The sequence below is a fragment of the Onychomys torridus genome, chromosome 4 (assembly GCF_903995425.1).
Source record: "Onychomys torridus chromosome 4, mOncTor1.1, whole genome shotgun sequence".
Taxonomy (NCBI): Eukaryota; Metazoa; Chordata; class Mammalia; order Rodentia; family Cricetidae; genus Onychomys; species Onychomys torridus.
The window spans coordinates 57,624,078-57,648,216 of record NC_050446.1 but is presented as its reverse complement, the minus strand read 5'-3'; the positions used below and the strand labels follow the sequence as shown (position 1 = coordinate 57,648,216).

General features: G+C 40.2%; 1 protein-coding gene across 1 annotated transcript in view; it reads right to left on the bottom strand.

The window, feature by feature from the left end:
• Positions 1 to 11,469, bottom strand: part of Nup35 (nucleoporin 35) — a 29,493-nt gene extending 18,024 nt beyond the window's left edge. The window contains exons 1-4 of the mRNA XM_036186481.1: positions 11,358 to 11,469; positions 7,313 to 7,483; positions 5,361 to 5,488; positions 3,438 to 3,492 (exon numbers count right to left, since the gene is read on the bottom strand). Of these exons, the coding sequence (XP_036042374.1) occupies positions 3,438 to 3,492; positions 5,361 to 5,488; positions 7,313 to 7,483; positions 11,358 to 11,397 (394 nt within the window). The 5' untranslated portion in view covers positions 11,398 to 11,469. The remainder of the gene's footprint in view (positions 1 to 3,437; positions 3,493 to 5,360; positions 5,489 to 7,312; positions 7,484 to 11,357) is intronic.
• Positions 11,470 to 24,139: the final 12,670 nt, after the last annotated feature.

Here is a 24,139-nt window from a genome sequence, read left to right as displayed (position 1 = left end):
AGGGCTCCCAACTTTGTGAGACCAAAGATTTTGTCTCTGAAGAAAAGGAAGCTAAACCCAGGCAGTAGTAGCACATACCTTTAATCCCAGCACTCAGGAGGCAGAAACAGGCAGACCTCTATGAATTTGAGGTCAACCTGTGTCCACAGAGCTAGTTCCAGGACAGCCAAGAATGTTACACAGAGAAACCCTGTCTCAAAAAAACAAAGAAAAGGAAGCTAAACACCTTGAAAATCAATGAGCCCGTTCATAGAAGAGATAATAAGAGGGTAAAGTGAAAATCTGTATAATAAAAAAGGAAATTTGTCTATACTCAGAACACCAGCCAGGCAACTTTGATGATGTCAAGATTTTCTTTTAAAAAAATTAAAAGGGAGAAGACTACATGTGCTGAAATTAGCCTCTAATTAGCCCTTCCCAAAATATTCAGCATATTATCCAATTCTCTTACAGTGCAGCCCAGTAAGAAACAAGAGAGCTTCTCCTAACCTTGCCCCCAATCCCAACCAATGTGGACCCTACCTATGCAAAAGAGTCCACAGAGCTAGCTTTTTCATATCATGTTCAATAAACACGCTTTTACCAACAATGACACAAGAGAGAAACAAACAGAATAGAATTAAAAAGAGTACTATTAACTTCAGCTACCAAGACATCTTTAAAGGAAGAACGGGATGTTATTTCTAAATTCATTCAAAAAACAAAAAAGACTATGGAAATTAAGATGTCACAGAGAAGAGAGACTTACTGAGGAAATCTGAAAAGGTGGCATACAAATGTGGATGGTAATGGAGAAGAGAAAAACAGAATCACAAATCTCCAGGGATCCAAATACAAACCAAAGGAATTCCCCCAAAAGAAAGCAAGTACCTAATATCCAGATGGGAAGTTCCTCAGAACAAAGGAAGCACCTTAACTAAAGGATCCATCAACTCCCAAGGAAAACAGAAGAAAATCCCACAGCAATACACACTGTGAAACTGAGAACACAAACCCTGTAGAAATCATTAATGTTTTCTACCAACAGCCATGAGTTGCCATGGTGGGTAACTTCCATAGAACACTGGAAGGTAAAAGACAAAGGGACCGTCTCGGAAATTCCAATCTCAAATATAAAGATTACAAAGAAGCATTTCTACCCAAGTTTGTGTCTTACTTATTCTACAAGCTTTATGATCTCTGTGAGTTCAAGGCCAACCTGGCCTACAGAGTGAGATGCAGGACAGGCACCAAAACTACACAGAGAAATCCTGTCTTGGAAAGAAAAGAAAAGAAAAGAAAAGAAAAGAGAAGAGAAGAAAAGGAAAGGAAAGGAAAGGAAAGGAAAAGGAAAGAAAAAAAAAGAAAAGAAAAGAAGAAAAAAGGAAAGGAAAGGAAAGGAAAGGAAAGGAAAGGAAAAAGAAGGAAAGGAAAGGAAAGGAGAAAAGAAAAGGAAATGGCAGATACACAACTAGAAAAAAGGCAAATCCTAGGATGACAGGTGTTCACATTCGGAAACAGCAAACTGCCTGGAAAGGAACATTCCCAGCTTACAACATGGAAACAGTATTTTGAAACCTTACCCATCCCTAGTGACAAGGCCACAGCTCCTAATCCTTCCTATGCAATTCTACCAGGGGACCAGTATTCAACATGAGAGCCGTGAGGGTTCATTCTCTTTCAAAGCATCACAAGAGGATATGATAAGGAAGCATAAGCAAGCACACAGTAAAACTCAAGCCAGCATAGCACAAGACATCACTTCACGAGAGTTGCAATTTCAGAAACCTGAAGTTTAGGAGTTAAGCAAGAAAGGAGCATTTAATACTAAATACAGGAACTAAGACAATAGCTATAAAGTGAAGTCTGTGTTTTCCAACTTTCTCATCAACTCCCTTTTCTGTATCTTACTGACTGTTAGCCAAGCCTAAGTCAGTAGGCTGTATCTGCTAGATCTTTCGAACAACTGTTCCTTTTACTTGTGCCTCATTCAGACTTCCTATACACCAATTCCTTAAACACAAAGCAGAAGCAGCAGGGTACCCCAGCAGTCAACTGATAGTATCATTACTCTTGCTTCTTCCATTCCATTTTCTTTTGTTACTAAGTTCTTCCTCATGTATCTAGACCACAACTATCTTGCTCTTGGATTACTCTAGAAGTCTCCAAAGGTTCTGTCTCCCTGTTCCCACTCTACCCCAAACCTATATAATTTAAGAGCACTTCCAAATCAAAAAAAAGAGACAAGGTTTTGTTGTGTAGCCCTGGCTGTCCTGGAACTCCCATTGCAGACTAGGCTGGCCTCGAACTCAGAGATCTGTCTGCCTCTGCCTCCAGAGTGCTGGGATTAAAGATGTGTATCACCATGCCTGATAACATTAAACATTTAAATTAAAAAAAAAAAAAAAAAAGTCCTTCCAGTGCCCTCATTTAGTCCACTAAGATCTATGGCAGGACCTTGCCCTTGATAACTGTACCACATTCCACAGTACAGCTCAAGTCATTATTCAGTTTATGGTAAGTAATAACATAGCAATAGAAAACTAACATATTACTCTATAAAACTCCAAGTCCAGCCAGATGAGGTAGCAAGGCTGTATCCTAACACCCAAGAACCTAAGTAAGACAAGAGGACTAGAGGAGACTAGCCTGAGTTACTAAGTAAGGCCCCGTCCCCCCCCAAAAAAAACTTTAAGTCCCCACCCCACCTATACCCTTTCCTCTACACAACATGTATTAGCTTCTAAAGAACGTTTACAATTTGCTTATTGTTTATAAACATAAATCCTGCAACCAATGTTGTTTACTTGAGGATTATCTACTATGTTGTTTCACATAGCTTGTTACTGAGGAGCTGAATACACATTCAATGGGAATAATAAACATGTATAAAGTATTATGTCCTAAGGATTATACCTATAGTAATTAAAATGTTGTTAAAGAAAAACTAGAAGCTGGGAGGTGGTGGCTCACGCCTTTAATCCCAGCACTCAGGAGGCAGAGGCAGGTGGATCTCTGTGAGTTCGAGGCCAGCCTGGTCTACAGAGTGACTTCCAGGAAAGGCACAAAGCTACATACAAAGCTATCTCGAAAAAACAAAAAAAAAAGAAAGAAAAGAAAAACTAGGGATTACACTCAGTGGCTGTTAGATTACAGCTTGGTATCGTATCACCCCTCAAAACACCTGTATTGCTTGATCTGAGTATTCTTTCCAGTTGGAACAACTCTTTATTTTATACAGTTTTAATAACTGAGGAAATACTTCAAAAGTCTACTAAGTATGCATTCTTAAATTCTTAATAGGTAGATTATCCTATCTATAAATTCAGAAAGCAATCTATACAAAACACTGCCTTCCTTAAGGAAGTTACTGACATTTCAGGAAGTCTCCAAATCTAAAGAGGAAGATTGCTAGCAATCATCATAGCAGAGAACAGAGCTTGAGTAAGAGGACTCACCAGTCACAGGAGTTGTAACTCCAACAAGAGGACTCTGCATCACTGAAATGTTTGTCTACATGAAAACAAGAGAACTAAGTTAAAAGCACAAAGTTCTTTCTACCCATGCACAAACACAATCATTACTACAAAGCCTTCTTCGATGGATAACTGAACTACTACAATGTACTAACTAGAGTTGCCTCTAATCAGCTCACACTTCCAAAAGGTACTTACTCACTTTGTCCTCTGTCTTGTCCAGTATTAACCCAAACTACGCAAAGATCAAAACTTCCTTTGGGTCCTTTAGTATACATTTTAAAACAAGAAACATGGGGCTGGTGACAGCTCAGTGTTAAGTGCTCTTGCTGCCAAGCCTAACCCCTGAGTTCAAGCCCCGAATCCACACGATGAGAAGAGAAAACCTATTCCTACAGACTATCCTGTGGCCCCTCACAGGACATCTTGACATTCATTTGCCCACAACACATATATACAACCAAAATAAGTAAATTAATTAAAACATAATTTAAAAGAAGTTACATTGAATAAGAAAAAATCTTATAGGAATTAATGGTAACATGGTAGCTATTTGGTTTTATTTCCCAATGTACAATACTCAAACTAATGTATATAATGGTGATTTCTTCAAATCATCAAATTTGAAACAATGCAATTTTAAACAGACACAAACAGAACACATTCAAATGACAACAAAAAACAACTTGTGTTTAACACTATCAGTATAATATTACAAAGAGGAAAAAAGTATCATTAAGCATCCTTAAATAAGAGAATATCTTAAAGGAGTTAAAAATCTTTTTATATGGGCTGGGAGATGGCTCAGCAGTTAAAAGCACTTGCTGTTCTTCCAGAAGACCTGAGTTCATTTCCCATCGCCCATGTCAGGCAGCTTGCCGAGGCTTCTAACAACAGCTTGAAGAGATCCAGGGCCCTCTTTTGGTCTCTCAGGGCACCAACACAGTGGCAATATATCCACATAGATACACATATACTCAAAAATAAATGTTTTTAAATCCTCCTATGAACAGAAAAAACAAAAAACCCACCCACTACCAACTATCTGATGCAAATCAGAGCTGAGCATGGTATCCTAGAATAACTAATTTGGCCCTCAACTATTAATATTCATACTGACTTCAAAGTCAAACACATCTCTGCATACTATGATCTACAACTCTTTTAAACATTTCAGCTAAGGCAGTAACTAATGCTAGTTCTTCTCATGTATCAGAAGAAAGATGAGAACGGTCATGAATCCATAAGAAGCCAGTGGGTCTCATACCAAGCTGCACATCAGGTTTATTAAACCTTCAGAATGGTCTCCATTCAGGATGTTCTAGATTTAGTAAACCTACAAGATCACTGTCCATTAAGAATCTCACATAGGCAGTCTGGGCGGTGGTGGTGCACACCTTTAATCCCAGCACTCGGGAGGCAGAGGCAGGTGGATCTCTGTGAGTTCGAGGCCAACCTGGTCTACAAAAGCGAGTTCCAGGAAAGGCGCTAAGCTATACAGAGAAACCCTGTCTCGGAAAAACTAAAAAAAAAGGAAGAAAAGAAAAAAGATGTGTCTATAAAAACCACAGATTACTAAAGTTAGAAAACAGTCTAGAGTCTGCTACCTTCTCTTTTTCGCTAATAACAGGATCTTGCTATCTAGGACAGGCCAACAATCCTCCTGCCTTGACTCAGCCTCCCAAGTGCTGGGACTACAGGTGTATGCTACCATGCTCCCTTAGAATTCTGTAACATTTTAAGTACATTTCATGATAAACATGCCCATACATGTACTTGCTTATTCTATGCTCATGCTTACTCCAGAACAGACATCAGGGAAAACTTTCTAATTACTGACCTCACTGTGTAAGCACACAAAAACACAAAATGACTAATTATGGAGCATGAGAATTCATGTATCACCTGTCTTCTTGAAGTCAAAGGTGTTGATCCAAGTCCTGGGCTGGAAATATCATCATATATACTTCTAACAGGTGGAGCTCCACTTTTATCTTTATGAGCAGGTACAACTGGCTGTGGTGGTGATCCCCCTATGATGTACAAAAAAGTCAGGTAAAAAGCAAACCAACCATTCATCTTTCTTCTCAGGTATGTGTAATTTGTGGTTCTGAAGTAACAAGCTGCTTCCTAGAGCTATTCAACTTTTCTTATGTATAACCATCACCTGGGGCTCTTGTTTGATGTCAGACTGATTCAGAAGATCCAGATAGAACCAGTGACTACACCTCTAACAAGCTCCCAAGTGATATCACACTGCTGGTGAGCTGCAGACAGCACTTGGAAAGGGTATCAGAATAAATTGCTATTGGAAATTTTAGGTTTTAAAAAACACATGTAATGTTGCTTCCTCTACTCTATGCTTAACATTTCAACACACAATGTGATCAATCCCAGAGCTACACACGGTGATATATGCCCTTGGTCCTAACTACCCAGGAGGCTGAGTTGAGCTGATCACCTACCTGGATTACAAGATCAAGGCCAGCATTGACAACATATTAAGACCCTGTTTTGCAAACAAATAAAATATAATCTCATTTCTTCTACATGAAAGTATGTATTAAACAACTCCATTATAGGGCGGGCAGTGGTGCACATGCATTTAATCCCAGCACTCAGGAGGCAGAGGCTGGCGGATCTCTGTGAGTTCAAGGCCAGCCTGGTCTACAGAGTAAGTTCCAGGGTAGCCAGGACATTTCATGGAGAAACCTTGTCTTGAAAAACAAAAAACAAAAACTCCATTATATGTATAAATGAAAAATTAAAATCACCTCAGTATGGAATATGACCCTACTTATAATTTTTACAGTAGAAACATTTTTAATAATAACACAGGCAAGAGCCACTTTTGTGGCATAAACAATGCTAGCCAATGAAGCAGCCAGGCCTTTATTTAAACAAATGTAACAGCTTCAACACTAGTCTGGCTACTCAGAACCCAGACTATGGAAAGAGACTGTCACTAAAGAACAAGCACCGTCAAATTATTATTTATCTTCAGATTCCTCTTCTGAAACACTATTTTTTGAAAAATGGAACTATTACTACCTATTTTTTCAAACTTTTTGTTTTTGTTTGTTTGTTTGTTTGTTTTTGAGCTGAGAATCGAACCCAAGGCCTTGCGCTTGCTAGACAAGCACTCTACCACTGAGCTAAATCCCCAACCCTTGCTTTTTGTTGTTGTTGTTTTTGTTTTGTTTTGTTTTGTTTTTTTGAGACAGGGTTTTGTTTTGTTTTTGTATGCATGTTTGCAGCCTTGACTGTTGTGGAACTAGCTCTGTAGATCAGGTTGGTCTGCCTTGCCTCCCAAGTGCTAGGATTAAAGATGTGCACCACCATCTAGCTCACACTGATTATTTTAATGAGGTAAATATAAAATGATTAGCCTTCAGCCGAGCTCACTACTTAGTCAAGACACTGGGGAAAAAAATATAGCTTCATTTCTTTGTGGGGGTTTGTGGTAGTTGCTAATTGGTTTATAATTTATTGTTTCTCCAAATCACTATGTGGGAGAGGATGTTCTTGAACTAATCCTACTGCTTCTATTTCCAAAGTGCTGCATTATAGGCTTTCACCACCATGCCTGGCTATATTTATGGCTTTTTAGCCCCCAGCTTGCCTGAAATACCCTATGTGGCCCACACTAGCCTTGAACTCACAATCCTCCTTCATCAGCCTCCTGGGTGCTGGGATTATAAGAGCTCACCATCAGGCTGGGCTAAGGCATAACTTTATAATAAAAGAATTTAAAAAAATAATAATGTGCTGGTAAGAGAGAATGTTGAACCATTCCTTATCTCAAATTCTACTATGCACACTGATAAACATAATACTACTATATGCAATTAGCCCACCTGCAAGCAAAGGTGATCTCATTTCCATTACTCCTACTGAAGGGCCACTAATTGATCGAGGTTGTGGAGTCACTGGAGCTGGTAAATCCCCCATTAAAAATCCAGGTAAGAACTGGGCATTAACTGCTGTCTTTGGTGATGTCGGTGAACCCAGCATCATTGGTTCAGATCCTAAATTAATCAAAAAACAAAATAAAATAAAGTCATTTCTGCTATAATATCTAACAAATAGATACAGTAATTTATGATAAAAGTTGAATTTAACAAAAAAAATCTTAAATATTTTTAACTAGAGTTGAATTTACTTTAAAAGCTACTAAAGATTCTTTCAAAAATGTAAAGCAATCTTGTATTCACAATATTAATCTTTCCTTCATTTTTATGATACTAGAGATCCAGCCCAGGGCTTTGCCCATGCTACACCCACAATGTTAATCTTTGGCAGTTGTTCCTGGTTACATTATTTCACTGATTTAAAGCATCATTTGAAAACCTTAGCTTATTATTTTAAAAGAAATCTCTATACAAGTAAAATAATTTTTTCTACAATTTCTACTGTGCAACCAAAACCAAGGAGAATACACCAATTTTATACAAATCTTGACAAATCAGAAGCAATGGGTTTCGTTTCTTCTTCCCTATACATAAAACAGTGAATTATTTCAATATTAAAATGTAATCATGCACACAGTACAACATTAATAAAGTTATAAGCTGCCTTTTAACTCAGAAATACATTGAAAAGAATTGTAAAACTTATTTTCAGATGATTTATCATTAGAAAAATCATTTGGGGGCTGGAGAGATGGCTCAGCAGTTAAGACTGCTCTTCCAGAGGTCCTGAGTTCAATTCCCAGCAACCACATGACTGCTCTTCCCCAGGACCCAGGTTTGATTCCCAACACCCACGTGGTTCACAAAACTCCAGTTCCATCAAATCCGATGTCCTCTGTGGCTTCTTCAGACACCAGGCCCACATGTGGTACATAGACATAAATGCAAGCAAAATACTCATGCACATAAAATGAAAACAAATACATATTTTAAAAACTTAACTTCAAACGCCAGCTATGGTTATTCTCATTATGAAGATAAACTATAAGAGAATTTCAGAGTAAAACTAAGCCGTAAGAAAAGCACAGGCTACATAAAAATGTGGGTTCAGGTTCTCTTAGCAAAATGGGCATAAGGGTAGAATCCATTCACAGCTTTTAGTAGAATAATATATATTATTATTATTATATTACATAATAATATAATAACAAGTATAACACTTGACTTGACAGTTAATATTCAGTAAGTACTTAATACTAATTAGTCTACCAATATCTTATAATACCAAAGCCTCAGTGAAATGATGATGTCGAATCTGCATTTCTGCTTAACACTTCATTTCCTGGCTTAGGTAGTAAACCTTTGTATGATTTATTGTATCGAAGAAGCCTGGTGTATGACATTAATAGTTATATGGTTCTTACTAACTATTGCTTAACTTCCAAATAATCTAAATCCTTGTTTTCTGCTGTTCAAAAGTTTTCAATTACTTATTCTGCCCCCTACTTTTTTTATTATTGCAGACCTAGATATAACCTAAGTTTAAAAAGAGGGAAAAACCAAAGTAACTCAGAAGAGTAAAAGAAGTATCAAAATAAGGTGTAAAGAAAAATAGCTTTATTGTAATTCTTTTGTGAAGTACTAATTACATGGTGCTACCACATATTTCAAAAGAACATTAAACTCAACAGTCAAAAAAGGCATATTTTGAGGAGATATTTAGAAAACTACAGTAACAAGATAAAAGGTTTTTGGAAACACCACAAACTACCTTCATTCTACCATCTGTAAAGGGGAAGGGAAATTATGACAAGTGTTAGAATTAGGTTAAGGGCTGGTGAGGTGGCTCAGTGGGTAAAAGCCTAAAACTCAGTCCCCAGGACACAGGCACAGACACACAGACACACACACACACACACACACACACACACACACACACACTTGCACATTATATAAAGAAAACTCTAACTCTAATTAGGTCAAGAAAAATTCAGTTCCCTGAATACATAGTGATAAAGCAGGAAGCCAGACTATGGCTAGATTTAAAAGCTTTGTGACTACATCCTGAACGTCAGTGTCACTTCTCAATCTCTGGCCCTAAGTAAGTACTGCACTGTCTTACTCAGCAAGCAGTGTGTGATGAGTAGGGACTGGGAAAGTGTCATACCAGGAGATATCTGGAAAATGTGCAACATGTGAACCTGAACAATTAATATTGGGGAATGTCAGTCTTGGCTAGGCAATATACAAGGATTTGCTTAATCACAGTATTTATTAACCCAACTAACAAGCACTCCAAAATGTCACTGAACAGAAAAACCTGGACCTACTAATGAAGTTTTCTGATCTCTAAATTAATATGAAAAGAACTAGATCAACACGGGGACACAAGTTTAAGGCAACACTGTATCTACATTATTAACATTATAGGTTCAGCTTTTAATGACACCTTGAAAGAAATCCAATTCAAGTTAGCTACTTTTGGTTGCTGTTGTTGTTTGTTTTTCAAGACAAGGTTTTTCTGTATGTAACCCTCTCTGTAGACCAGGCTGGCCTCACAGTGATCCAGCTGCCTCTGCCTCCGAGTGCTGGGATTAAAGGCGTGCACATATTCTTTTTTTTTTTTTTTTTTTTTTTTAGCTGAGGATCGAACCCAGGGCCTTGTGCTTTCTAGGCAAGTGCTCTACCACTGAGCTAAATCCCCAACCCCAAGTTAGCTATTCTTAAAAGTAATTTTTCCTACTGGGCGGTGGTGGCCCACGCCTTTAATCCCAGCACTCGGGAGGCAGAGGCAGCCGGATCTCTGTGAGTTCGAGGCCAGCCTGGTCTACAGAGCGAGATCCAGGACAGGCACCAAAACAACACAGAGAAACCCTGTCTCAAAAGAAACTTTTTCGCCGGGCGGTGGTGGCCCACGCCTTTAATCCCAGCACTCGGGAGGCAGAGGCAGCCGGATCTCTGTGAGTTCGAGGCCAGCCTGGTCTACAGAGTGAGTGCCAGGAAAGGCGCAAAGCTACACAGAGAAACCCTGTCTCGGAAAAAAAAAAAACTTTTTCCCAAATGTGGGAGCCGGTCTCTCAGCTGGCCTCCCACACAGAGGTACTGACCGTTAACAGCTGCAGATGTATCAGGTGTCCCCACATTCAGAGGTGTAGCCACCCACAAGTTGCCCATGCATGCTTGTGCAGGCAACCCCACTTAAACTCAGTGGGGTCCCAGACACAGAAGACGCGAAGGGAGGAGGGGCCAAGTTGGGAAGATGGTTTCAGTGGGAGAAGAGAAATGAGACAGGGTAGAGGGGAAAGGATGTACTATTTACGTACATCAAACTGTCAAAGAATGAATCTTCTTTTAAAGACAAAACAAAAACTGTTTCCCAAAGCACGGCAAGCACTACAAGCCATTTGAATCTACAAAGTTAATTCTGAACAATATATGCCATGCTTGCTCTCTTTTCCAAGCTCAGAAAGTTAGAAACTAATATTCTGGTAAGTTTATTCAACTGTAGACTGGTTGTTTTTGTTTTCGTTGTCATTACTCACAAAAATCGGCGTTAATTAACTCGCTAGATTGTCTTTTCCAAAGACCGCACATTCGGAAAGTTTCCCCCAACAAATAATGGGAATGAATCTTCAGACTAAATAGTCCTCCAACAGAGCCACATTCCCAAGCAAAGGGCGGGGGAGGAGGGGGGAGCCAGGTTGGGTCTAGGTCATGCTTTCGTATACAAACGCCTTTAGCGAAGGACACAGAAACCCAGGCGGCTCAGCCGCAGCCGGTTAACACGGCGCCCCGGGGGTCACCGCCCACCCACGTGCATGCTTTCCGGGCGCGGGCAGGTGACCACACTGGGGCCGGGCGCAGTGCAGGGCTCCCGGGTACCGAGATGTCACCGAGCACAGCGCTTCCCTCTCCCTCCTCGGCCTGCGACGGCCGCCGCCCGGTCCACAGCGGGCTGGCTGTGCCCCTGGGGAGGCTGCGGTTCACTTACCCAGCGTGGGCGCCTGGGGATCCACAGCGAACGCTGCCATCGCAACGGCCGCCACTACTCCGGCAAAGACCTTCCCAGTTTTAAAAAATGGCGGAAACTCTCCCCACGGTTAAAGCCGCGCGGCCTTATGGGTTGCGTAACTTCCGAGCATGCGCTCTGCGGAGGCTGTGGGTGCTTCGGCCATTTTGGAAGAGGGCAAACTCCTTTGCCCTACCTGCGAGTCTTAGGTTTTACTGGGGTTGCATGGAACAGTGTGAGACCTCTGGTTCTGAGAATGGCGTTGGTCACGCCTCAAGCTTCCTGATATGTTGGTGTTCGTGCTTCATAGAAATTCCTTTGCTCACTTGATTATTAGTGTGAGTTTCCCCAATACACTGTCTTCCATCGACGTTCCTAACACCTGGGAAAATAGGCTTAATGAAACTTAATGAAACTGTATATTCTTTTTTCTCAACAACTTGATCTCTGCACTTGACGTTCATTTCTCAAAGTTTTCCTCCATCTGTATCATTTCTCTTAAATATTGTGTTATGTAGACACGAGTTCATATTAAAACATAATCAATTTATTGTGTATTAATACATACAAAAGAATATAGATAAAAATATGTAAATAAAGGTCATTCAGCTCATGACATTCCTGTGCTCCCCTCTTCACTCTGCTGTTTTTCCCTTAGGGTATATTCCTGTATTAATCACACACTTCTAAATAGGATGTATATGTTAAAATACGTTTAGTTTCACTGTTTGCAAACTTAATTTTAAAATGTGCTTCATGTTCTATATTCTGGGATGTGCTCTGGGCCTTTCCCAACCTTTCCAAAATATTGACATATCGTTTGCTAGTTCTTTCCAGGCTTTCTGAAATCCTAAATCCAGGAGGACTTTTGTTATTGGAGTGAAGTAACAATGTTGTGGTGTTCCAATCCACGGGGAAAGACCAAAGACTTAGACTAAATTCAAATTAGATGAAATGGATATATTCTTACTGCTAGCAGAAGGATGGCAGCCTTAGAACCAAAGAACAGGCGGGGCCAAAGGGGGCTAAAGGAAGGATTTATAAAGGGGGACGTTACAGTTATCTATGCTTTATGGAATCCACAGCTGGGTGAGAAAACTGCTTTATTCCTCTTGGTTGTTTCTCCTTCAGAGACTGTCTTATCCCAGTCCCACAGCGACAAGTGAGCTTACAAAATCGAGGAGCCAGTGGTTAATTACCTCATAGCAGTAACATCTCCAGGCTACTAGGACCTCACAGGCATTTCAGGGAAAAAGGTCAACAGCCCTTGAGGGGTGTCCGCTACTGTGTTAAGTTTCTTAGCCATCATGGGGGAATTATGTATAAATCATGACACAGGTCCAACCACTCTGGGGAAAGTGTCACTAATGGCTGGGATAAAGTGGTTTCTTCTTGGGCAGGCAATAACACACTGCTCTCAGGTTAGGGCTGGCTGTCACATCTCCACAATTCCAACAATTCCAGAATTCTATGTTGTTGTTGTTGTTTTTGTTTTTGTTTTTGTTTTCAATACCAGGTTCTCTATGTAACAGCCCTGGCTGTTCTAGAACTGCAGGCTGGCCTTGAACCCACAGAGATCCGCATGCCTCTGCCTCCCAGGTGCTGGGAATAAAGACCACCACTCCCCAGCATTAGAATTCAAATTTAAAAACCACTTACAGGTTCAGTTTACTTTAAAAAAAAAAGATGAGTGTGCTGAGTGTAATGGTTCATGCCTTTAATCCCAGTTCTTGGGAGGCAGAGGCAAGTGGATCTCTGTAAGTTCAAAGCTATCCTGGTCTGTACACAGTGAGTTCCAGGGCAGCAACGGCTACATAGATCCTGAAAAAAGGAGAAGGAGGAGAAGAAAAGAAGAAATAAATAATACAAATTTCAACTTTTAAAATTAGTGTGAGCTGAATTGTACATACCAAAAGGTTCACATCTTCACATCTTACCTTCTGCATATGGATGAGTGTTTACTTGACAGTGGTCTTTGCAGACACAATCAAAAGCACCTAAGTTTGTGCTGGATCACCAGCTAATCGGTAACTTAAAGCATCACAGATTCTTTTATTTGAGGCCAGAAATCCAAAATGTGTTTCTAAAACTATCAAGGTGTCAACAGGGCTGGTTTCCTCTGGAGACACAAAAGGAACTTCTGTTTCTTTCCATCTTCTAAAGACTAGACATGTCATTAGGCTGCAAGCACCATTCCTGCCTGATGGGAGACAAGCACACAGCATTCTCTCTCTCCTCTCTCTCTCTCTCTCTGCCACTTCTCCCTGAAGCTTCTATCATCATGTGACTAACACATCTGAAGTAACACGTGTCTCTCTGCCTCTTTTCTAACTGCACTTGGGGCTCATTCTCAAGCCAAGTAACTTTGTTTTGGGAGAATCTGTGTAGCCCTTGCTGTCCTGGAACTCACTATGTACAGACCAGGATAACTTTGAAATCATTGTCAATAATCACATCTGCAAGTGTTACCACACAAAGTGACATTCCCACTCTACAGAGTCTACAGCCGCACTACTCATAGCAATGCGCCTTTCAGAATAAATTACCAAAAGATTTCTCAGTAAAATAATTTTTTGGTTGTTTTTTTAAATTTTTTTTTCTATTATCAGCTTGATACAGTACAAATTCTTATCCTAATAGTGAAATGTTTCGCTGAGGCTTGCCCAGTGATTGAGTAAAACCAAAATTTATTATAAGCCACAGTCATCCTAGGGTCCCCCCTGCTATGTAGCCTCCCTGGTTCTGTGGGTTGCAGTCTGATTGTTCTTTGCTTTGGATCTAGTATCCACTTATTAGTGAATACATACCATGTTTGTCCTGGGTTTGGGTTACCTCACTCAGGATGATATTTTCTAGTTCCATCCATTTGCCTGCAAATTTCATGCTGTCATTGTTTTTCTCTGCTGAGTAGTACTCCATTGTGTAGATTACCACAATTTCTTAATCCATTCTTAAGTTGACGGACATCTAGGTTGTTTCCAGGTTCTGGCTATTATGAATAGTGCTGCTATGAACATAGTTGAGCATGTATCTTTGTGGTATGCTTGAACATTCCTTGGGTATATGCCCAAGAGTGGTATAACTGGGTCTTGAGATAGATCAATTCCCAATTTTCTGAGAAGCTGACATACTGATTTCTACAATGGTTTGCATTCCCACCAACAGTGGAGGAGTGTTCCCTTTGCTCCGCATCCTCTCCAACATAGACTGTCATTAGTGGTTTTGATCATAGCCATTCTGACAGGTGTAAGGTGGTATCTCAGAGTCATTTTGATTTGCATTTCTCTGATGATTAAGGATGTTGAGCATTTCTTTAAATGTCTGTCAACCATTTGAGATTTTTCTTTTGAGAATTCTGTTTAGCTCTTTAGCCCATTTTTTAATTGGATTGTTCAGTATTTTGATGTCTAGTTTCTTGAGTTCTTTATACACTTTGGAGATCAGTCCTCTGTCAGATGTGGGGTTGGTGAAAGTCTTTTCCCATTCTGTAGGCTGTCTTTTTGTTTTATTGTTATTGACCGTGTTTTTTGCCTTACAAAAGCTTCTCAGTTTCAAGAGGTCCCATTTATTAATTGTTGCTCTCAGTGTCTGTGCTACTGGTGTTATATTTAGGAAGTGGTCTCCTGTGCTGATGTGTTCAAGACTACTTTCTACTTTCTCTTCTATCAGGTTCAGTATAACTGGATTTATGTTGAGGTCTTTGATCCACTTGGACTTGAGTTTTGTGCATGGTGACAGATATGGATCTATTTGTTTTTTTAATTAATTTATTTATTTTTCTATTATCAGCTTAATACAGTATAAATGCTTAATGGATCTATTTGTAATCTTTTACATATTGACATCTAGTTATGCCAGCTTGGTTGTTCTTTTTAACAGGGTCTCATTAAATAGCCATGGCTGGCCTTGGAACTCACTCTGCAGACCAGACTGGCCTCGAACTCACAGAGATCTTCCTGCTTCAGCTTCATTGGTGCTGAGATTAAAGGTGTGCACTACCACACCTAGCAAAAGCTGTTCTACAAATTTGTTATACAAATTATGATCTAGCCAATCAGAAGAAAAATTAGATACTTGTTAAAAACAAAAATACTTGCCTTCATGAAGATATGAGTTTGATACTCAGATCCCACATTAAAAATCCAGCACTTGGGAAAAGAAAATATGAGATCCCTGGGACCCACTGATCAACTAGCCTAGCCTGCTTGTCAAACAGTGAGACACTCTGTCTATAAAAAGAAGGCAGACAGCTCTTGAGGAAGAACACCCAAGGTTTTCCTTTAGTCTTCATGCACACTTGCACACAGAAGAGCATACACACAAGAATAATAAATCCAACAGGTTGGTTCAGAGGGTCAAAGTGCAAACTTGATGACCCTGAAACACAGTGGAAGGAGAGAAACAACTCCCCAAAACTATCTTCTAATCCCCACATGTATACTGCGGCACATGAAAGTATACATATATACACATAAATGTAGTGATATTTTGTTTGTACTCCTTAACAAATAAAATTTGCCTGAAGATCAGAGGACAGAGCCAGCCACTAGATTAAACATAGAGACCAGGCAGTGGTGGCACACACCTTTAATACTAGAACTAAGGAGGCAGAGATCCATGTGGATCTCTGTGAGTCCAAAGCCACCTTAGACTACACAGGATTAATCCAGTCTAAAAGAAACAGAGCCAGGGAGTGGTATCCCAGCACTTGGGATCTGATGCCTTTGCTATCATTATTTGGGAAGCACACACGCCATTAATCCCAGCACTAGAAAGGTTGAGACAGGAAGTGATATGTCTGGGAATATAAGGCAGAAGGAGACAGGAACTAGAAGCCCTTTTGGCTGAGAACTCAGGCACTCAGTCTGAGGAGTTGTTGAGTTGGTGAGGTGAGAAGTGGCTGTGGCTTGCTTTCTCTGATCTTTCATCATTTACCTCCAATATCTGGCTCCAGGTTTTTACTATAGGACCATTTAGGATTCATGCAACATTAAATTTTAAAAAAAGAATAAAATGCATTTTATATATGTATTGGCCGTGATCTATATAAAGAAAAACTGTGTGGTGGTGGTGGTGGTGCATGCCTTTAATCCCAGAACTTGGGATGCAGAGGCAGGCGGATCTCTGAGTTGGAGGCCAGCCTGATCTACTGAGCAGTTCCAGGACAGCCAGGGCTCCAGAGAGAAACCCTGTCTCAACAAACAAACAAGTATGTACAAAAAGGGTATGGGGAGAGGAGAGAGGCTTAAATAAAAGCAAAAATGGACACAGATTTTCAAAAAATTTAGCAACAGAGAGTAAGAAAGAAAGTTGGAAATTGAAGGATTTAAGAAGCCAGGCGGCAGTGGCACACACCTTTAATCCTAGCACTCAGAAGGCAGAGGAAGGCAGATCTCTGTGAGTTCGAGGCCTGCCTGATCTATAGAGGAAGTTCCAAGACAGCCAGAGCTGTTACACAAAGAAACCCTGTCTTCAAAACAAAACAAAACAAAAAAAGAGAAGGGCTTATAGATTAGTTCATATAACTTTTATGTTAGTAACAGATTTTCATTACATTTTAAACCTGTTCTCCTTGGATTTCAGTCTTTACTCTTCCAACTGGCTCTTTCCTGATCAAGATGTGAAGATGTGGTGTGCCTCATCTCAAGTCTCTCAAATGATGCTGCTTCCAGCCCCCACATCCTCACCTCCCCGCTTTAACAGATCTTCTATCTGCCTGTCTCCAACAACCTTTTGTTCTTTTAACACTACACTTCCTAGGTCTCATAACTTTTCTATCCTTTGCCTTTATTTTCAATGGTTGATCCGATTTAATTATAGCCTGGAAATACCAACAAAGGCTTCCTGGTCAAGCGTTTTTCCTCTCCTTCAAACTCTCAGTCGTATCCCTTGAAGTCTTTATGAGTTTTCATACTCTAAATAATTTCCAGTACCATGTGTGCCCAATGTCTGCAAAGACAAGTGCCACTTTCCAGATGCTTAACAACCTGTCACCCTGTCAGTACATCAATCAGCCCCAGTGTTCCGATTTAAAGTCCTTGGAAATTGGATTTGTATTTAATCTCTAGATTTCATTTTTAGTAGAATAGAAATGATACCATGATGCTTAATGCATGCCCAGTCATCTTTGCTTCCATTGATTTTTACCTTTTCTGCCATCATGTGTTAAGACTGTAAGTCCTCTTCTTTCTGCCCCAGTTTCTAGACAATTGCAGCCAAGTCTCCCATCCCCTTGCTTTCAGTCTTTTCCACTGAGTCCAGCACACCACTAGCCAAAGCTGCCCTCTTTATTCATACTATCTGGGTGTTCAAAAACCTTCTCTGGGGGATAGGAATATAGTTAAGTCTGGGTTTCATCTCTAGCACCCAAGGAAAATAAAAATCTCACTGGCTTCCTTTACCAATAGGAACCTCCTTTGCTTTGACTTTGGCTCCTATGTGTGTGGGGATCCATAGAGGCTCTTGATTAAGGCCTTCCTCAAGGTCAGAGTCTGAGCTTGCTTTACCCAGCAACGCTGCATAGTGGGATAATTTGACCATGGACATGGTTACCAGGTATTTGGAAGGGTCTACACTTGGCTGTACAGTGTGATTTGATCTTGCAAGGAGGTCTTTTGCCTCTTCCCTTGGCATTTTTATAAAAAGTCCATTTGAATAAATGAAGGGGAGGACAGAGTATTGACCCAAGGCCCTCCAGAAGCTATTCTCTGTCTCTGTCTTTCTCCTCATTGTCTAGGTCTATCTTTCTATCTGATATTTTCTCATTCCTCTCTCCTCCACCCAAGAACCCTTATCCAAGGTTGTCCTCCCACAGACACCCCCACTTATGTGCTACATATATACAACTAAGAATATCCCAATATCCTTTATGTATGCATTCTCATCTGGGTAGCAAGGGAAGGAAAATTTTAATATCTCAGAATGGGAGAATAGAAGCACATCTTTAATTTAGAGATTTCAGTAGGCACCCTTGGAAGCACTTAACTAGGACTAGGGAATGGTCTCTGTGGGTTAGGGACCTGACATGCAAGCCAGATGACCTGAGTTTGAATCCCCAGACCCAGGTAAATCCTGGCACATAGCAACACATGTCTTTAATCCCAGCACTGTACAGTGAGATGGGAAAATCTCCAGAAGTTCTTGAGTCAGCTAACCTTATATAAACAGCCACAAATATGAGATTCTTATCTCAAATAAGGTGAAAACCAAGACACAAGACTATTCTCTTACACCCACATGTGTGCCATAGCACGTACACCTACACTCACACAAACTTACTGCCCCAAAATCATGAACACAAAGTTCACTATTTACTGCATACCTGGGTGGACAACAAAAAGCTCAGCCTGGAGATTAAGTAGGTTAAAAATGCCAGCTTCAAAAATAAATCCTTCAGGGTTGGGGATTTAGCTCAGTGGTAGGAGCACTTGCTTAGCAAGCACAAGGACCTGGGTTTGGTCCTCAGCTGTGGGGGGGAGGGGAGGGGCGGGGAAGAAAGGCAAAAATAAATCCTTCACCTTCGTGCCATAATTTCCAATTCTTTCTTTTCTCAAGACAGGGTTTCTCTATGTAGCAGTCCTGGCTGTCCTGGAACTCACTTTGTACACCAGGCTGGCCTTGAACTCACTAAGATCTGCCTGCCTCTGTTTCCCAAGTGCTGGGATTAAAGGTGTGTCCCACCACTGCCCAACTTCCTTCCAATAAATGCATTCTTCACGATGGTGTACTCTACACACCTTCATCCTCTTCTGAAAGGTCTTCACATTATGAGCCTTGCTTGCAACAGTCTGCCTGCCTAATATACCTTTACTTTCTATCCCAATCTACTGTGATTCTGCCCTTCATTCAGCTAAGCCAACACCCTTCATCTGAGACCTCCAACATTCCAGCATCGATCACCCAATTTCAGAATGTCTACTGTGCATGAGGACTACAACTCACGTGCCAGAAGATGCTTGTTTTGAAGGTTTTATTTTCAGTCTCACAACATGTATTTTCTTGAGAACAAGGGCCATTGCCTTTTCTTTCTTATTTTCACTTTATCAGTAAATAGATGAACAAATTAATTACAAATTAAAATAAATATTGAACAAAGAATAATTATTTGAAATAACTTATTTGATGCAATTTTGCATGTTTGAAGATTTTTTCAATCATAATCATAAGAACCTTAGTTCTATTGGAAGTGCTTATTATCATAAACAAAGACTTGTTTTTAGTTCTGTTTATTGCTTTTGTTGTATAATGAGTCTCAAAACTTGGATTATCTTCTATGAGAAACACTTGTTCAGGTTTTTATGCTTCTTGTCACTCTTTGGAGGTGTTTTGTATTTGCCACAAGCCTGTGTTCATTACATTAGCATCTTAATTAGAAGGCCTGTCTTTCTATTTTCTCCTCTGAACCTGTTGAATAAAATGTCACGTGGGTTTCTCCCATGTCTGTTCTGAATTTCTAATTTACCCAGGACTCGAGATCTCATCAATGTGCTTCTTTGTATTCTGTTGATTTTCCAAGCTGAGATGGAGAGCTCTTTCTTTAAATCTTGGTGCACATGTTTGAGCAACACAAGAATCCTGATCTAGCTGTGGAAAAATATAGGAAAAGTTCAAGCTAGACCAATCCAAGGCTCTGGCCTATTTGCCTGTCACTTAACAGTACAGGAAACACAGGTCAGAACTTTGATCTATGAAGAATTCAACCTGAAAATTAATTCAAGGCTGGATATATTTGAACTTTCTTCTAAACTAAAACAAATTATGAAAATTCAGAAATATATTTCGGAATTCATTTACCTTTAAATGAATTGACACCGCCACAGTCAAACTTTTGTGTATCTATCATATATACTAATAATTCATTGGTTTAATTAAATCGCTATTAACACAGTTATATACAAATATAAAATCCATCTCGTGCTCTGAAGATAACTTTGTCTGTTCTGCAAAAATGTAGCTTTTAAAATTCAAGGAGGGGCTAGAGAGATGGCTTAGTGGTTAAGAACATGTACTGCTCTTCCAAAGGACCGGAGTTCAATTTCCAGCACCCACACCAGGCAGCTCATAGCCACCTGGAACTCCAGCTCCAGGGGAATCGGAGGCCAGGGGTACTTGCAGTCACACACACTTACCCACGCACAGACATACACATACATATAATACAATTTTTAAATTGAAAATCAAAATCAAGAGAAAAGGTATCCACCTTTTGTAAGACTTTGGAAAACAGATGGAATTTGTCTTCTTCGGACAGAGAGCCAAGGGAGGAAACATCATGCCTGTGTTATCATCTCTTCCTTTTGGCAGCTGATACATCCCGGGCTGTCATTCCCTTAGACTGTGACGTCACATAAGCATCCTCATGACTTCACAGCAGGCAAAGTCAAACGATCTCCAAAACAGCTTCATGATTTAAAGTGTATCCTCTCAACAAAAATACACACCTACAGTTGGTACCACATTTTTTGAGTCCTATAAACAATAACAGCAGCTGTATCTCTAAATGTCTTTAAATAATAATACACAGAAATACGAGGGTTTGCTGATGAACTCATTACAGGGAACAGCTGACAGAGAGGGCACAGCCAGACATCAAATGAAACATGAACTAGGCCGATTTGCCTGTTCGTTTTTAACCAACTAAATGTATCCTTCTGCCTTTTGGAAATGAAGAGTAATTTCCAAACTTAAATAACTTTCATGTGAAAATCTGTTTCCTGGTCCTGTATTCAAATACCAGTTAGGTTTAATCAGATATTATAAAGGTTCAGGGCAGTCATAGCAGTCAGAAGGGACAGCTTGGGTGTGTGTTGGGGGGGGGGGTGGGGGGCTGGTCTCGATTCCTGAAAGAATAATGTCTGGAATTTACCTTGAGATGACATGTTGGGGGGAGTTGAGAGAACTGCCAGCAAACAGGGTGGCTGGTGATAAGTGTGCTATTTTCTATGACTTTGTTTGAGATTTTCTCTAAATCTTTTTTTTTTTTTTTTAAGAAACAAGCCTAGGGGCTGGAGAGATGGCTCAGAGGTTAGAAGCACTGGCTGCTATTCCAGAGGTCCTGAGTTCAATTCCCAGCAACCACAAGGTGGCTCACAACCATCTGGAAAGAGATATGGCACACTCTCTTCTGGCCTGCAGATATACATGCAGGCAGAACACTGTACATAAAAAATAAATCTTGAGAGAGAGAGAGAGAGAGAGAGAGAGAGAAGCCTAGCTGGGCAGCGGTCACTTTCATCTCTGCACTTGGGAGGCAGAGGCAGGCAGATAGATGGATATGTATAAGTTCAAGGCCAGTCTGGTCTACACAGCAAGTTCCAGGAGAGCCAAGGATATTACACAGAGAAGCTTTGTCTCAAAAAACCAACCAAGACTGGGTGGTGGTCGCCCACGGCTTTAATCCCAGCACTCAGGAGGCAGAGCCAGGGGGATCTCTGTGAGTTGGAGGCCAGCCTGGAAAGGCGAGATCCAGGAAAGGCACAAAGCTACACAGAAAAACCCTGTCTCAAAAAACCAAAAAAAAAAAAAAAAAAAAAAACAAAAAAAAAAACACAAAACAAAACAAAAACAAAAACAAAACAGCCAAACAAAAGATAAACAAGCCCAAATACTAAGATATTCAAAAGTCATACATTTTTGTCTCCACTTATGTGAAAACTATAGTGAAAAATCAATGAAGCAATTATTCTTTGCCTGATGATTATTTTTATTTAATGAACAAGTATTTTGTTGAGGACTGGTGCAATGCTCTTGACTTTAAATACTTAATAATTACGGGGCACTGGTAACTCTAGAGTTTAGTTGATTCATCTGACTTATAGAAAGTTTAGCATCAACCTTGTATGTTATACACTGGTTTATTCACCCCAAAGTAGATACATGTTATTGCTTTATCAGTAATTTGGCATATCACATAGCATTTAATAAATGAGTCTGGCTTCTCCCATCACTTAGTCTACCAAACTGATCTTTCCAAGGTCAACAATAACCTCCATGATGCTAAGGCCAGATGCCTTTGGTACATGTTTATTTTATGTATTTTCTCAGCATCATTTGCTGCATCTTATTTATCATGCACTTTGAAGCTTTCCTTAGTCCCTTTGACAGTGTGCTCTGGTTGCTCTCTTCTCTCTCTATCCATATCTCCTTTCTTGGCTTACCCCCCATCCAGCCTTTAAATGTGGTTGTTCTCTAAAAACGGAGTTTTATACCCTTAGTTTTACTCTAAGCTCTTTGTGTGGCACTATCCATTCCCCCTGCAAATTCATACCAATAACCAGATGCCCCATCAAGTTCCCCTCTTGACATACCCATTGACTTGGATATCTCGAGGACACATCAAATCAAATATAAAAGGCCTACTTAAGAGTGAATATTTATTCCAAAGAATGGCACCACCAGCTCTCTGATTATTAAAGTTGGAAGCCTTGGGATGATTTTGATAACTCCTTTTCTTTTTTTGAAAACCCCTCTTTTCTATAAAATTCAATGCCAAAGTTTGTAAGACCTAGTCTCTAAATATTTTTCAAAAAGTACCCACCTGTTTCTTTTTTATAAGTTTCATTTTATTATTTTAATTACGTGTAGGTATATGTGTTTGCATGTGGGTATGTGCATGTGTGTGCAGGCATCTGCAGCAGCCAAAGGTATCATATATCCTGGAGCTGGAGCTGCAGTTACAGACAGACTCTTGTGAGTTGCCTGATGTTTGTGCTGGGAACCAAAGTCTGGTCCTCTGACCCAACAGTGGGTTCTCTTGACCACTGAGCCATCTCTCTAGCTTCCACTTCTTTCCCTCTTTACTGCATCAACTAAATCTAGTTTCACCACTTGAAACCTGGACCTAACCCTCTGACTTGTCTTGCTTTTCCTCCCAACTCACTCTATGCTATACAAGCAGATTGACGCTTTAAAACAACTTTGTGAAGATTAGGGATATAGCTCAGTTGTTAGAGTACCTGCCTAGCGTGCACGTAAACCAGCACCAACCACATAAACCAGCTTTGGTGGTCGGCGGCTTGTAACTGCAGCACTTGGGAGCTGATGGAAAGGGGACCAGAAGTTAAAGGCCATCCTCAGTTCGATAGCAAGTTGGAGCCCACCTGCTAAAATGAGACCCTGTCTCAAATAAATGAATGATCATTCTTGAGGCTGGAGAAATGTTCAGTGATTAAAAGCCCTGGCTGCTCTGGCGGAGGACCTGGGTTCAATTCTCAACACCCACATGGGGCAGTTGTCTGAAATTCCAGTCCCATGGGATCCAACGCCCTCTTCTGGCCTCCATGAATGCCTCATGTACCTGGTAGACAGACAAACATGCAGGCAAAATACCTGTACACATAAAATAAAAATGAAAATAAAACAAAGCATTCTAAGCAAATTCTCATTACTACCTCTTAATCTCTTCACTTCTCTGAAAGACTAACATCTCAAAGCTCTCTACCAGGTCTCACTTGATCTGGCCAATAATTCACATTACGGACAGCGTCTCATGCCCTCCACCCAGTGCTCCCACATCTCAGCACTTCCTTCCATTACACCAACGTTTCATGCTCCTCCTCAGACTTAGGCTTTTACATATATTCCTGACTCAATTCTGAAAAACACGCCACAACCCACTCACCTTCAGTCAACTCCTACTTATGTTTTAGAACCGATCACAAATGTCATTCAAAAGGCATAAAAGAATTCTCTCATAACTAGACAAAGTTAAAATTTACAGTATGCATTTACATTAAATTTTAAAGATTTTTATTTGTGTGTGTGTT